We start from the raw sequence: 16,534 nt of genomic DNA, 5'->3' as shown, positions 1-16,534 counted from the left end.
TGATGGTGCCTGGAGTCAGGTGACATTGCTGAAAATGCTGGACAAGATGTGTACCCTGGCTGGAGCTTTGAATCAGCTGGGGAGCGCCTGTGGGACCTAGTGCTGTGATGCAAGCTTTTTGCATTGCTTTGTAGCATTGTCCTCCATAGTAGATGGTGTACCGGCCTTTAACAGCTCCTTACACACCTCAGATCTCTATTTCAATCTTCAGCCTCTGTTGATGGCTTTGAAAGCAGGGTCTCACTGCTTTTTCTCCTAATGGCAGGGATGGACTATCCCTAGAGGTACATGTGCAACACCTTTGGAATCTGTGGCCTAGTGCTTTTGACAGAACAGTTTATTTTTGGGTGCAAAATTTTCGCATTATGATCAATTGAATAGCTGTAGCTTATTATTCAGTAGTTTTTTTAAAAAAACTTTTCATTTATTGAACATAAATCACTTGCATGCATAAAGGGTCTTAAGTTTTATCATGGTCTTAAGTTTTATCATGGTCTTAAGTTTTATCATGGTCTTAAGTTTTATCATGGTCTTAAGTTTTATCATGGTCTTAAGTTTTATCATGGTCTTAAGTTTTATCATGGTCTTAAGTTTTATCATGGTCTTAAGTTTTATCATGGTCTTAAGTTTTATCATGGTCTTAAGTTTTATCATGGTCTTAAGTTTTATCATGGTCTTAAGTTTTATCATGGTCTTAAGTTTTATCATGGTCTTAAGTTTTATCATGGTCTTAAGTTTTATCATGGTCTTAAGTTTTATCATGGTCTTAAGTTTTATCATGGTCTTAAGTTTTATCATGGTCTTAAGTTTTATCATGGTCTTAAGTTTTATCATGGTCTTAAGTTTTATCATGGTCTTAAGTTTTATCATGGTCTTAAGTTTTATCATGGTCTTAAGCTTTGCTGAAATATGTTTTAGAAAACTCAGGACTGTCTTTTTAGTATGAGTTTTATGAATATTAGGGAATAGATAGTGTTGTTAAAGACTTGTCCTCTAAAACCAGAGTACAGCAATACTTTTGCAACTAATGCATGTGACTTGTGTTAGGAATTATTTATTTAGACTTTTTCTAATATTATGCTTACAGTATAATTTTATTAGATTGCAGAAAAAGTAATAAATTGTCCCTTTCCAGGAAAACGAAAAGTCTAATTGCTGAAGTGTTCTCTCTTTTAATGCCCATTGTAATATATACGGAGGATCCCAATGTGTTGACTAAGCAGTTACAACAGTCTTCCCATGTCCACACTGGACCTCCCTTTTCCCCCTCATATTTGAGGGCATCACATTAGCTTTCTGCATTATTTATTTATTCTTCCTTGGATTGGCCTGGCCATTTTGATAATCTGCAGCCCCAGTCTGTTGGGTGATTCCATTCCCTTCTGGCTTGCTTCCTCCCTGCCCCCGCCTTGCATGGTAATGACTCTCCCAACAGAGGCAGTTAGTGACCCCTCCCTATTTTCAGCCTGCAGCCTTTCACAGATGTGTATGTTTTCTTTGAAATAAAGGACTAGACACGTAAAGAAATGACCAGCTGTGAAGCTGATATGGTATGACTAGCTAACTTCATACCATCCAGCGGGAGCTGTAGCAGTAAGAAGTATCCTAAAAGCAAGAGGTGAGGTTTTGCATCATTTAAACATTGAGAATGTTGATTATATCAATGCTTGTTTGTTTGTTGATCCTGTAAAACTTATTCTCTGGATCAGTCTCCCGGAAGACGCTAATAAAGTTTTATTTGAAGCAGTCCAGGGTTTCTGTTACCTCCTTGCATCTTACATTTAAAAAATGTTGATGTCTTGAAATGATTCTGAATTTAGTAAGTCCTAAAAATGTCCAGCAGAGAATACTCTTCTAATGCTGTAACTTATTAGAGCCTTCTGGAATTATGTTTAATGGCATGCTACAAAGCCCTGGAGGGTATGCTTAGTTACTGCTGTCATGGCAGACTTCTAAAAATACAGTGCTCTGGAGGCTTCTGTTAGAATTAAGCAACCTCATAATTTGGTGTTCATTAGTTGAATTTCATGCTTTTCCTTTTACTAGCTGTTAATATGTAACTAGATTGATGGCAACTGTGAAGTGTAGGTTTTCCTTTCCTGCCCTCTTGATGAGCACAAGCTAAAATTGGCATGATTTAAGAGCAATTGTTTTTTTAAAAAGCTGGCTCTGTAGTAGCTGTAAAGATTATAAAGTGGGTTTGAAGGAATAATCCTACTACATTAAAAAGGATGTATTGTTGCTGTGTCCCATTAGTGTACATTATATATTCATTCCGATATAATGCAGGAAAAAATACTAGGTTTTTCAAACAGTGTTTTCTGTGAAACTGAATTTTTTAGGTAATGTCATCATGCAGTTTGCCTTTCCTTTTCAAAGAGGCTTGCATACTGGCTGCTGGCTCCATTCCTGACATTGCAATGAAACTGTTGATCTGAAATGCAAAGAAATTAGGAATAAACATGGGGTGCTCGCTCCAGAAGCCCAGTCAAATCTGTCACAGGTGCACCCCTGCACATCTCCCCATGGCCCACAGAAGGCATGGCAGGTGTAAGTGGCAGTTCAGTATATTGGCAGAAACCCAGCATTCTGGGAAATTTAAAGGCTTAGATGCTCTGTGCTGTCTGGCAGCCCTGTAAGTTTGGCTCTGCTGTTAGGCCAGGAGCTTCCAGCCTGGCGATAAGGTGGAGGCAATACTGCTTTCAAAGCTGGATTTGGTGGCAAGTTGTAAGCTTAATTTGAACTTTGACTTTCACCTTAAGACCTTGTCATTCAATTAATATAGCATATTTTATTTCAGAAAATTAGCATGCGTGCAGAAATAAAAATAGCAGCATGCAATTATATAAGTCTCACTTCATAGCATGTTTCCCTTCTGAAAGGAATGAAATAAAAACGATAAAAACCAGAGTATAAAACCAAAATGTGTGAAGTTAGCTTGAAGCAGGGAGACTTTATTTTTTCTCATCATAGTCAAACAGCTTATTATTGTTGAACACATGGTAGTTCCATCAAAGACTATTCTTTTTATCAGGAATTTGAGATTACATGTTTATCTCTCTGAGCATTACTTAAAAATTATGAAACTGGCATAAAGAATGAATATGTAAGAGTGCTGTCAAAACTCTGAAATTTGATAGATGTAATTTACTGAAGCTTTTTATTTTACTGATAATATCTCAGTGTAGAATTTGGGCATTTTTTAAAAGTCTGTGGAATAAAGTTTTGATTTGTTGTTGTGGTTTGTTTTTTTGAACTCTTAAGGCAGGACTTGAGCTCAGGGAATATCAGATATATGTTGTGTTTTACCTTGGGATTGTCTGTGCTTAGTCCCTGAAGGCTTTGTCAATATATGGCCCAGCTGGTTAGGATGGCAATCTTTAAAAGCCCTTTAGGGAAAAATTAGAACTTCTTTGTCTCCCCTTCTTTCCAAGGGAAAATTTTTTTTTTTGGTGTTCTTTCTGCCTTGAACAGACCTGTTAACTATCACGTTGGACTTCATCGGTTTAGTAAATACACTAATGTGCAGTAACAAACATCCTTCATGTCCAGGTATTAATATTTTCTATAGTTCTGTCAGTCATGCAAATGCCTTTTGGCTCTTTCAGCTTTCCCTGTTAGACTGCTTTTATTTGTGAAGCAGGGCTGAAGAATGAGGAGTTTCAGCTTTTTTGTGTTTTTTTTTTTGTTTTGTTTTGGGTTTTTTTTTTTTAGGTTGATTGGGCATACTTGGTATTTGTATCTGAGTAGACAGCCATCTGTCCCTCAGGTCGTGCCAATTATGCCAACTCTGAAAGCAGCCAGAGAAATTAAGTTCCTTCATTCAGTCTGCACAACTGTTTCTTTCACCTTTTGTCTTTTAAGGAGATTGGCCTTGGGTTGGTATTTTCTGTTGCATAACTAGAACCTACCAAGTGGTGTTGCAAATGAATGAAGAAAAAACAAAAGCTCACAGCAAGACATCTTCTCTAAGTAAACTTTAACTTAACTATTATGGCAAATCTAAAAAGATGGAAAATAATTGAATTAAAAGCTACTTTTCATGTAGAGGGGTTTACCATACAGTAATAGTCTTTAAAATAACTGCAGCTAGCAATATAAGGTTTGTACATGATTGGGTGAAGGTTCCAATGGAGCAGGGATTCTTAACTTGTTTTTTCTGGATACCCTGCACGCTCTCCTTTCTTTATCCAAAAGCAATTGCAGGAAAAACTCATCTCATACTCAACGAGACCTGAGAATAGAGCCATGCCTAATTTACCATGTGATGTTTCAGTCTCACTCTTGCATGTTAAGCATGCTAAATAAGTCAGGATTATAGGCCTAAATGTAATCTTGAAACACAAAATTTGGGAGGGGGAAATAAATTAGGATTACCCACATGAATACTCTAGCAAAACATATAAATACTGGTTAATAAGGGTGGAGATCTAATGAATTCTTTTTTTTTTTTTTGAGAACCTTATAGTGCTTTGTTGTACAATTGTATAGTCAGATATTTGTTTAGTTAGTTCCCTGAAAAAAACCTTTGCTCACTTAGCTTGAGTGTCTGATACTTTTTTTTATCACCGATATAAGTTACAATCCAAAACTTAAAAAGTACCCACTCGTTATTTCTACAGTACTTTAAAAAGATAGAACTTGCACACTGGCAGAATTAATAGCATGATATTTTGGAACAAGTGTTACTCACTTAAAAGAATCAGTGCACCAGCCTTTCATTTTGAATAGCAAAAATGACTTGGTTTGGGACTAATTTTTCTCCAGAAAATTATATTTATTCCCTACCTTCTCTCAAGTTTTTGAATTGACTTTTTCAAAGATTGTGTTAAAAATGAAGTAATCTTTTTAGGGTAAAATTTGTAGCATGCATAAAGAGAAGAGAGTTCTTGTACTGAATGTTTCTCCAGTATTCCTATAGTGCAGTATTTAAGAAAAAAAAAAGCCTTCCTGTGAGTACAGAATTATGGTGGGCCCTACTGTCTCTTCTCTTTTTCTACAGTCTATTTCCCATTTTATTGTGTTGTTTTGCTGAAAAATCTTGTCTATTCTTTGATTTCAGAGTTAACAAATCTTATTCTATATTGTTTTAATCTCTATTCTTGTTCTCACCTGTATTTGTTGAACCACTGCAGTCTCCTAGTTGCTTCTCTCATGCTCCTTCTAATTCCCAGGAATGCGATTCCCTACTTCATATTGCTGAAGTGTCTTGTAATGACTTGGGGTAAGATATTGCATGCTTCTTTTCTCTTCCTTTCACAAATGTTAAAAGAAGATCTTTTAGTTGTATTTACATAACAAGTGTGTGTTTTCTGCCTGTGCTTCGCTAAGAGTACACCGTGTCCCTGCCTAAAGTCCCAGTGAACGTGGGACCTGCTCCTGCTGTGGGTCAGTTCACTGGGTGGGTTAGATGCAAAAATGGTATTTCACGAGTGGTACGCAGGCATACTGAGAGCAGAGCAGAAGTGATGATACTGCAGCTCACGGTTGTATTCTCTACTCTGCTGCGAGTGTAATTAGCTAACTTAAGTTTACTTCTGTGTATTTGGAGGCCCTGGTAAGTGTGTATTTGTGACCGTGTTTGTAAAAGAAGTAGTTGTATGCTCGCTTTGTGTAGTACTTCTAGAAAGCAATTCTGCACATCGATGTGCTCGCCCCTGCCGTTTAAGTTTTATTGTTTCAGTCAACAGTGATTGCTGAGCTGTTTCTTTAAGTAATGTTCTCTGCCTTTCTTTTAACATAACAGGCCTGTTTTCAATATTTTCAGATTGTTCTTTGGCTGTTAATCTTTGCATTTTTACTCTCTCTATATTACTAGTCTGCTTTCTGGCTTCAAATTTTTTTATCTTTCTTTAAAATCTAAAGGAATGCTTTGAAGTACTTTCTCTCCATGCCTTCTGTCAATTCCATTTAAATTTTTCAGTGGTAGGTTAGGTTTAACATAGGAAAGAAATACACCCATCTACTGCAAATGTCACCCTAAAACTCTTGAACTGCTTTTGTTTAAGCTGAAAGCAAACAAGCCCTTGCCTCTGGCCTGAAACAAAGCATACTGAGTGTCAAACCCAGAGTAAGTAACTGTGCAAAGTTACAAACAATTAAAAAATGGATGCCTTGAATTCTTCTGTAGTGCCACAATGAGTGGTGTTCACAATAGTAATAGTTTTAAATACCATTTTTGGTTGAGTGTTTTGGCTGAAGGAAAACTGAGCACATGATATTTCTCTTTAAGACCATAATGACACTGGGATAACAGCTGTGAGTGCTCTTGGTGGTTAGCGTATGAGACTTTGGTTTGATTCTTGTCCAGTGTACATACTAGGGCCTGTGTTTGCATGGCTCACACCAGGTTTATAGATGTTTTAATATGCTAGGGAGACCAGCTGCATGCTTGGTGGGATATTGGTGGTTAGAGTGGTTATGAACGAGGAACCAGAAGGAATACGACCAACAAAAACTTTTGCTAGAGAATGAAAATCAAGCCATGTAGAGCTAGGACAGCATCAGGCACGTTTTGAGAAGGAAGAGAACTGAAATGTGCTGCTGTTGTTGTGTCAGGGTTAAACGTTCCTCTTCCGGATGTACATCACCGACTTGCCAAAGTGGAACCCTAGCAATAATGCATGCATAGTATACTATAAATTACCTGCGTACATCTAATCTGTATCCTTTGATACAAACCAGACCCCAAGGCATGTGATGGAACTGATGGTTATCATCAGCACATAGCACTTAGCACACTCAAACCGCTGCACGAATGTATAGTTAAACATTGTGAGGCTTTAGTAAAGTAAGAAGGAACATCCCTTTGGGGGACTTTGGATTGAATTAGTGTTGAAGCTAGGCCAGTGGTCAGTTAATTGACCACAGTGGTCTGTAAAATTAAAGGAACCGTTTCCCAAAGCTCCTGTTTTATAGTTGCTAGTTAGTTACTTCATTAATCTGTCATCTTGTAGGCTACCACTATGTTTTGCAAACACTGAAAATGCTCTTGTTGAGAATTTTTTTTTACTTTTTAATTAGTCTCCCCTCCTTCTTTGAGCAGCATTCCCCTAGATGACATTTTTCCTGCTTTCTTGCATCTTGCTTAATCATGTGCTGATTCAGAGCAGTCAGACAGTCTGGAGACACAAAGCTTTCTTGTACAGTAGAACATCTATTTCTGTGCTTGTTTTCCACACCTGATCCGTTACACTTGTGACAGAAGGTTGTGTCAGACCAGACATCTCTCTTAAACATAGAGGGGAGACAATAAGTATCTTTTTCTCCAGACCAATATCACTGCTATTGGCAGGAGTCAGATTTCTCTCAGGGTGGTTAATGTTCCTTGAGAAATTATTTGCCAATTCCCTTGAAAAAATTCCCAAGTCCCAAGATTGCTCCACGGATTGAAATTATCCATCTGCTACTGTGCTCCTTTGCTATCAGGCTTTTCTACAGCTGGTGAGTGGGAAAGTAAGTCACTGTATTTGGCCAGATATGATCCTCTGCTGTCATACATACACAACACTTTTTTTTCTTTTAGTGCCCTGTCATCTGCCATTTGCCCTTACCTGCCAGTTAAGTATTGTATCATCTGAATTCATCCTTCCTCCAACTCCTTTATCCTTGCTGACTCTCCTTCTTTAATATACAGTTATTTTCAGCTGTGTACCCACCTCTATATCCAGGCCTTCCTGCTTCTCCCATTGTCATAGAGTCATTGCATGGACCTGGGCCATCTGTTCCTTGCCCTTTGCATCTTTGTCCGTGGTTTTGGTTGGTTTTCATTGGTTTTGGTTTGGTTTTTTAAAATATCTCGCCTCCTTCTGCTGTTCCTTTCCTTATCCTTATCTTTTATTTGTTGTCAAGAGAATACCCACTGTAATTTCTAAAAAATATACAAAGAGCTGTGGTTTCATTTTATTTTGTAAATTCTTGATTGTGAAGACAGAATTAAAAAAAAACACTCAAGAAATGAAAATCTGTGAGAGAAGAAAGCAAAATCTTGATTAAAATTTTATCAAACATCATTGCTTTTAGACAGAGGAAGATCATCTAATCTTCTAACCTTGTGGCACGGCAACCTTCTAAGTTATGTAGGTCAGAATCTAAGAAATTTCTGTAGTTATCGGTGTTTTTCATTACTGTCTCTTTCATGATTAAATGCTGTGGAATACAGGGGACCAAGAAAATAAGACGATGCCATACTAGGAAGCGTGCTTCCAAGCTGGAAGCTAGCTTTTATGATTTTATTGCAATTCCCCGAGAGCTCCTTCTGTGCTTCCATTTTAGAGAATGCAGAAACATTCCTAAAGAACTTCATCAATACAAAAAAAACAGAGAAAGTGACACCTTTATGGCCTCTCTTGCAGCTTATTCTTTGCACTTGCGGTATGTGGGCCTAGGTAAGCTCCTTGGCTTCTCTGCTTCCTCTGCCAGTTTTGTTCCAGAAAAATTCTTTGTTCAGAGATACTGAATGATGTGTGCTCTGGTGTTTATCTTCCCTGGGCTTTGTGAACTGCAAACTGCACCTAAGTACTTGTCCTCTTCTGAACTGTATACTTCTGTTTAGTACGGCGTAACGTGGGGACTAACACAATTTTTTTAAAGAATTTTGTGGAAATCCCAGAAAGAGTACTGTTTAACTATCCACCAACATTAAGATGTTGGTGTACTTCAAGCCGCATACTGAAACCAACACTGCCTCTGTGGTTATCTGCACTGAGAGCAATGACTAAGCAGCTGGACATATTTTTCCCCAAATTATGTATGCCTTGCCGTTAGTGTAATTTCTATATAAATTGAAGAAAAACTAAAACATCCTTTTTGAAAGGAGACCACCTTGTCTGTATGTATGCTCACGCATGCGTAAATGTATTATTGAGAAAGAGTGATTAATTTGAAAAAATTGTGCTGTAAAAGGAACCCCAAAACCCAGTGTGCTGCAGCTGGTCTGGGTCCTAATCTATATGACCACCAGTACGGAGTTTCTTTTTACCGTTATGGCTGATCTCCAAGACTTGGCAGTAAGCTCTGCCTGATATTTGTCATGCATTTACATTTCATATGTATTTCTGAAAATATGGACTGAACATGAGTTTAAATAGGAACTGAGAAGGGATTATAGCCCCAAAACAGTTCTGTTTGCATTGTATGAATGTGGTCTTGGTGTTTCAGCTGCACAAGAATATAAATGGTATGGTTAAATTATCAAGGCTAGGGATTGCAAGAAATGTCTAGGGAAACTTTGCCACTCAGTGGGTTCCTCAGTGAGAAAGGGAATGTAGAAGTGGAGGCTTCATGTAAGAGTTTTTGGGAGAAGGCAGAATGGAACCTGGGCTCTGACAGTCACCTTCATCATCTTCACTATTAGTCTGATATGCTAGTCTGGTGCTCAGAACATCTGAAAGCTAAACTGAAGAAAGTACTTACAAAGCATACAATTTTTTCTTTTTTGTCTTTTTTCTTTTGTGTTGGTTTCAAATGCAGTAACTAGTTTCCAAACTCTATTTTATTAGAATATTTTTTTTGCATTCTCATTCATCTCATTTAATATTTTAAGGTGCTTTGGCTAATGCTGAGCATTGTGTCCCTGAGGGGCAAGTCATACATCCTGCCCAGCATAAGAGTTTCCAAAGTGTCGCTGGAAAACTTCCAACTAAACTGGGAGGGCCTGCTTCAAGATGGGTGGTAGGTTAATGGAGACAGATCTCTCTTTACAAGCAATTCCTCCTAGAGCAACAGGAAAATGGAGGGAATATTCACACCAGCCCTGTGAGGTGCAACTTCTGTGAGATTCCTCTGCCTCAGGCCTGAAGGAGGGGAACTCTGAGGTCTAGCAGTGTGACTGCAGCACAGAAAAAGGGGGCCATGGCTTTACATGTCTTTGAGCTACAGAGGCTTCTATTCACCAGTATGCAAAAGGGGTTGGGGCCATGCCAATGGCATACCAGACTTTGAGAAGACTGGTATCAGCAGCTGAGCAGGTGGATCTGCTACAACTTTTGTCACTGCTTCCATTGAATAAGGAAAGCTGGAAAAAGACCAAAGGCAATCATCTAATCCAAAGCCTCCATGTCATGGAGTCCTTTGCATAGAGATGCCAGATTATGGTATGAAACAGGATTTTGGTCCCCTGTTGAACATGCAGTACGTAACAAGATTATGTGCCACAAGAGTGAAAACTTCTTCGAATTTAAGTTGCTTCCTGTACTTCTTTTCTGTGGTTCAGAGCCTCAGACTTACGCTGGGGTGCTTTTGTATTTATTTTGTGTTTGCTTTTATGACATGAGTTATAAATATGTATAAGTTTATGTACTTAAGTGTATATCTACCTGTTTATTTAAATGTATGTCTATGTATACACATTTTATAGGTATGTTTAATATATGTTAATGAAATAGGTTGATTTTTTTCTTTATTTCCTTTATCAGTTTGCTGAAAGCAGTCAGAAAAAAGAGGCTTTACAAAAAAGCATTGAGAAATCAAAAATTGGACGTGAAGATACTGTAAGTTGCTTTGGGGGGAAGGCATTCCTACCAGGAAATAGGGCTAAAAGTATGCATGGTTTATAAACACTAATATAGCTGTTGGAAATCCATTAAGAGATCTAAATACTGGAGATGAGAAAGGAACAGGAAAAAAAAAAAAGATATTATTCCTTAGTTCATCATGCACTGATGAGTAAAATATTGACAACTGGCTGCTCCAAGGCTGAGAAAATGTGTGACTGCCTAAAGTCTGGTAATTTTCCAGGCTTTTTCAGATAAACTTGAACTACGCAGAGGTGTATACCAAAGTTGCCAGTGCTAGCTGAACTGCCATATCAAGTAACTGCAAACTTAGGTATTGGGGGCTTTTTTTTCCCTCTTATTTATTATCTAGATTTCTAAATTACTATTCTGAGCAGCCATGTAAGCTTGGTGCTCTTTGCAGGCTGAAGCTGTTAACACTGCAAAATATTACTTAGGCTTCATATTTACCATACACATGAAGTGGCATATTAGTTAGAAATATTTCATATAGTATTCTGAGTTGCTGATTTGTTTTGAGATGCTCAGTCTAAAGTGGTTTAAAGCTCAAATAAATTCATAAACAGGGATGGCCAGGAGCTTTCAGGTGGAATTGAATTTTGTAGGAAAGTGCCAAATCTTAGAATCAGAAATGTTCTATAGAAATGCTCTGGGTTTGACTGCAATCAGGGAATCACAGGCAGATTTGGGACTGTTTGAGACCTGGGCTTCTACACCAGGTGGCTTGCCCTCATCACAAGAAGGTCTTGGTTTTGGAAATTCTGTTCTGGCTGGTGCTTCCAACGTCTTGGTTCTGGGTTACACATCAGGAAGAAGTCCTGAGAAATCTAGATCACGATGTAGGTCTCTGAGCATCTGGCCTCCATAGCCCAGCATCTGGAGGCTTTTGATTCCCAGCCAGCATTTTCAGAATGTGCTGAATCCAGACGGTTGGCAAAAGCACGGGGAATATGGAGATTTGAGGGAGAAAAAATCAAACCCGTCCTAAAACCACCTCAGACTGCTGGGCTGCTGTGGAGACTGCCACTGGCTAAAAAACTTGATGTTTTACAAACTCGTGCTGTCTGGCTTTTTAGGCTACCCAGTGCCCTAGCATGACTTCTTTGATTATCAGCCAGTTACAGTGTCTGGCTGTAACTACAGACTGAATGTGCTGAGTTGGCTATGGGAGAGCTTATGTTGAGTCAGTGTCTGCAGATTTTTATTGATCAATAGAATATTTTAGGTCGATATTGTATACTCTCCCCGCAAAGACTACCATGTCATAAATATCTGAGTTTATTTTTGAGACCACTGCTCTTAAATGGCATGGGAAAAAAGCAGAAAAATAAATTCAGAGGGTGTTCATACATAGCATCCCAATTTGCAGAATTGCGAATGGTAGGTTTTTCTGTAACACTGCCTTTAATTACAAGACTAGCACTCCTAAATATCATTTAAGCTTTAAGCCCAACAATTAAGAGATCTGTTTGGAGTTTCCCAAACCATGTCAAGTTCAAAGGTTCTAGAAAATTGTTCTTTTGTTTATCCATTTTGGCCCTAAATTTTTTTCCTTCCAGTTTGTACTTGATATCATTTGTCTCCCTGGGCATTTTGTGTGTGCATAAAATGCTCAGCTGATTCATTGACAGAAAGCAGTAGTGAAAACAGCTTTATATTGTATAAAAATGTTCTGTGCAATAATTACTGATTTTTATTTTTGTATTTTTTTTATATCTCCCAATATACTTTGAATCCTCAGGCAGAACGTGCAGCTTTAATAGAGGAGCTTGCTGCCCTTCGACAGAAAAAAGAGCAGCTAAAGGCAGAAATAGACAAATACAGAGAATGTGATCCAGACGTCGTTGAAGAAATGCGTAAGTTGTATATTGTTTAAAGTGAACTTCTGCACAAAAAGGTCTGCACTACTTTAGCTTAAAATCTGGTATGCAGAGATAAGCCAAAGGGTGGCTGCTCTTCTTTTTAAAGCTGTAAGCAATACAATACAGGTAGACTGACCATTTCTTTTCATGTTCTGTTGTATTATATAAGGGGGTTTTTACTGATATTTACTCTACCAGCAACTGAGCAGTTAACAAACAATCCTAAAATTGAAATACACTGGTGCATTAGAATTAATATCAGGGCCATTCTTTCTAGAACCGTACGAATTCTTTAGCTTCTAAGTGTGCTGAACCCTAGAATGTGTGTAGGAAGAGTAGTCTCTGGCTCCCATTTACCTTCAATTCCGTGCTGGCAAAACAGGTATCATTCTGCTTTGTCTTGTCTGTTTAGAACATAAGCATTTCATTAGTGACACTTAATTGTCACTTAGATGTAAGTATGGCGTTACACTGTTGACTTACTCTTGGTACTGTCTCTGACATGCTTGGGTTTTGGTTGGAGTTTCTAATGCTAATGGAATGTGAGGAATGATGAGTGACTTTAATACTCAAGTACATTTCAGTGCTCAATTCTGTATTAATATTCTGATCCTTAGCATGAAAAATGAAAAGCATGCATGAAATTTTATTGAATTTTCTCTACTTCAATTTCCATGTTTTATTTATTAGGTTCTTAGGTGGCTACCCAAACATCACTGCATATTCAGTTGCTGTAATGCCAATATGTCGTAGCAGAGTGATGAGGAACAGGCACAGACCTTTTTCTGAGAAGATAGCTGGCTGAGTCTTTCTCTTTCCTTATTCTTCTAGCAAAGTCCACAGCTTTTAGAAATGTGCTGAGAGAAAGCCAGGAACATAAACAGAATTGGCAGCACGCTCCAAAATCAGACAGATATTATTTATTTTGAGGGGCTGTGACATTTTTTGTCAGCTGCGTTATCTTTCCCCAAGGATGTAATGGTATGCCAGGGAATAAGCAAACCCGAGACCCGATGTTAGTTACTGTGCTGTAAATCCCTTGCAGTGTGCTCTCCTGAGGACAAGTAACAGACACATTCCAGCTGATTCCAGCTGTAAAAGTGAATGAAGTTAGGCAGATACTGACAGCAGAGGGGTTCTTAGTGCCAGGTATTTTAACTGCTGAAATACTCTTACTGTAAGTGTTGCACTGAATGATTTGAGGAGCCTCTCTTTTGAAGCAGACGCAGTGAGCACGTTCCTAAATACTAGGCACAAAGGGGCAAATCATAGCTTGAATGCTAGGGCAAAGTGCGTTAGCTGGCAACACAGACTAATATCCTGGAAAGAGGGAAAGGGAAAGAAATGTAATCGTTAGTTGCTTCAGTCATGCCCTTCTCTTTAGTTTTATCAAAACGTGTGGAAGCTCCATGTGAGCTTCTGCAATAGAGGGATGAGCATTTAAGGCAGTTGGTGAGGTTAGCCTTGTTGGGCTACCTGTAGGATTCCAAGGGGAATATGCAGTAGTGTTTCAAAAATAATTTGTCCGTGATCTTTGATTAAAAAGTTTCTGCTTCGTTATATGTGCACTGGCAGTGCACATTGTATCTGGCAATGTATAAATGAATAAATGGCAATGGCTGTTTTGGGACTTAATGTCTTTGTCAGAGCTGAACAGGATTTTACAGGCTCTAAGCGGCGGGGGAAGGTTGGGGAGCATTTCTCTTGTTGCAGAGTGCAAGGAAGCTCAAAGGCAAAACAAGATGCAGGAAGCTATGGGTTTTAGTGTAAGAAGGCAATAAAGAATTTCAGGCAATGGAAGATGTTCAGCTAGATGTGAAAGTTACTATCGTTATTTCACAGAATAACCTTATGCTTAAAGTTACTGGTTCAGATTCTAAAGCATTTTCAAACTGCATGTGAGTGATAAAATTTTCTACTAGCTGTACGATGTAGGTAACAAAGCTTGTGATTATTTTCTGTTAGATCACCTGAACAGATTACTAACTCTAAATTACCTTATTTTAATTTTGAGTAAGAAATCAGAGATGGCTGTAATGTTATATAATTGCACTCTTTTGAAGAGTTGGCTTGTTCAATATAATATGTTTTGGAATGGGCAGTTGTCACTTTCTACATTCGCGTTTTCCCTCTTCTTCCTTAATGACTTCAACCTGTAAGGAAATCTATCTGATGCTCAGTCTAAAATTTAACTCTATTAATTTCCCATCCCATAGCATACAGATGCCTTGATTTTTGTTGTGTTATTTTAGCAGTGTATCACATTGTCATCCGATTTCAGTGGCCTTCAAATTTGGTGAGTGCTTTGCTGTGCCTTTTTAATTGTCCTTTCCCTCAAAGGAATATTGCAGAAACAAACCTATGGTACAGTGATGAGCCTCATTACACACACACACACACACACTAATTACAGGGTGAAAAAAAAGTTTGGATGACTCATAACAAATATCTTATCTGAAGACTCAACTAAAAGCTGAACATCTGTCTTGATTCCTGAGTCTTGTGGTGGGAAAGTTATGTTTTACCATGTAACTAAATATACTATAATGCATATTCACAAGGGGGCAAACCAGAATACTAAAATACTAACTCTGGTTTTTGCTGACTCCACTGCTTGTCCTTTTAATATCAGTAACAAATGTTTTGCTATATGTTTTGGCTTAATTTCCTTGGCTTTTGTATTGGAGAGCTGAAGTATAAACTCTATTGCCTTCCCAAGTTTACAGCATTTGCACACAGAATGTCACTATTTGTGTATAACAATTAACTGCAGTAAATAGCAGGAGAAACAAAATTTAGGGACTGACCACTAGAGGAAGCTACATAATAGTCTGGTCTTGTGGATATATTTGGATAATTCCATTTTACAGGTAGGGTATTGTAAAAATATATCTAGAATTGCAAAAGAATGGATTTCTTCTAGTGACCACTGCAGTTTAATGGTTGAAGCTTGTCTTTGCCACTTGGAAATATTGTTTAAGCCATCTTGTGTGAGTTAGGATTGAGTAATAAATACTTCCTCAACATTAAAGGTAGTAAAACTGATAATAGTCATTGGAAGTGAAAGAAAAAAATAATCAATACTGGGATTTTATACTTCTCTCAAACTTGTAATCCTGTGCTAGCTGAAGCAGAATTACAGAGCCCTTGTTTCTCAGCTTCGAGGCAGATTTTCTTAGGCTGGAGGATATTCTCATGGGAAAGCAGCCATTATAGAGAAGAGATTCTCTGTTCCTCCAGGAGAAAGGCTTATGTGACATAACATGTATCTATGCAAAGTTGGATACATGTGGTGCTGCAAGATTCCCTAAAGATTACTGTAGAGGACAGGGGCCTGGAGAAGGCAAGCTTTTAGTAGTTCATAATTTATCCAGGTTTTCATAAGGCTAACAAAAAAATCTTCAAGTAATGTCAAGATTAACCTGCTGCCTGCCAGAGAGAGATGTTAGGCAGCTAATGAAGTTTTTCTGACAATTAATTTTATAGAAAGGTTGGTCTGGCAGCCTAAGCATATGAAAGATCCGGATTTTGCTCAGAGTTGTTGGCCATCTTGTAACTGGAAATGGCTAAAGATTTTCAGTGTTCACTGTAAAATAAGCACTTCTAGAATTTCAAACAACTTGTTCTTCCACTGTAATTAGAGGAATGTTGATTTATACTATATTAATACATTGTTGCATCTTAGCTTTTTTTTTTTCACAGTAGCCATGCTGCAGTTACTTTGTGCCTTTGCATAGGACAGTAATCTCAGAAATCTTGACTGAAGCAAGTGTCTTCTCTGTGCTGTGATTGCTAATATTTATGGGGCTGGTCTTAGATGTTGCCTGTCAGCATTCCTGTTTTATTTAGCATGTTTTTAGAATGTCCAGTTACTGATAATTTTCATGTCTTAGGCTTTTACCTTTAAAACAGTGATCTGACTGTGTCTAGACAAACTGTATTCTCAAAAATTAGCAAACTGTCAGACATAACACATGTAATGTAGCAATTTTGGTGTCAACCTTTTTACTTTTGCTCTCTTTGTTTATTTTTACCCTGTAGCAAGAGGTATAAGCAAGAGGCTCAAATGGATAGGATTTCAAACTGCAAATATCAGATAGTTATCCTTCTGGAGTGTGATCTCAGAGGCACCACCACCAGTCCAGTTCAGGGTTACAT

The 16,534-nt window shown here is 38.0% G+C and overlaps 1 protein-coding gene across 3 annotated transcripts in view; it reads left to right on the top strand.

Moving 5' to 3' along the window:
* MND1 (meiotic nuclear divisions 1) overlaps positions 1-16,534 on the top strand; it is a 43,159-nt gene that overhangs the window by 12,197 nt on the left and 14,428 nt on the right. For all 3 annotated transcript variants that reach the window (XR_010372687.1, XM_064449847.1, XM_064449846.1), the window contains exons 5-6: positions 10,416-10,490; positions 12,256-12,370. Coding sequence is in view for 2 of the 3 variants with exons in the window: in XM_064449847.1 (XP_064305917.1) it covers positions 10,416-10,490; positions 12,256-12,370 (190 nt within the window). In the remaining variant the exon portion in view is untranslated. The remainder of the gene's footprint in view (positions 1-10,415; positions 10,491-12,255; positions 12,371-16,534) is intronic.

The sequence above is a fragment of the Phalacrocorax carbo genome, chromosome 4, assembly GCF_963921805.1.
Source record: "Phalacrocorax carbo chromosome 4, bPhaCar2.1, whole genome shotgun sequence".
In the NCBI taxonomy this organism is placed as follows: domain Eukaryota; kingdom Metazoa; phylum Chordata; class Aves; order Suliformes; family Phalacrocoracidae; genus Phalacrocorax; species Phalacrocorax carbo.
The sequence above is the reverse complement of the archived record's forward strand: the minus strand, read 5'-3'. Positions and strand labels throughout refer to the sequence as shown.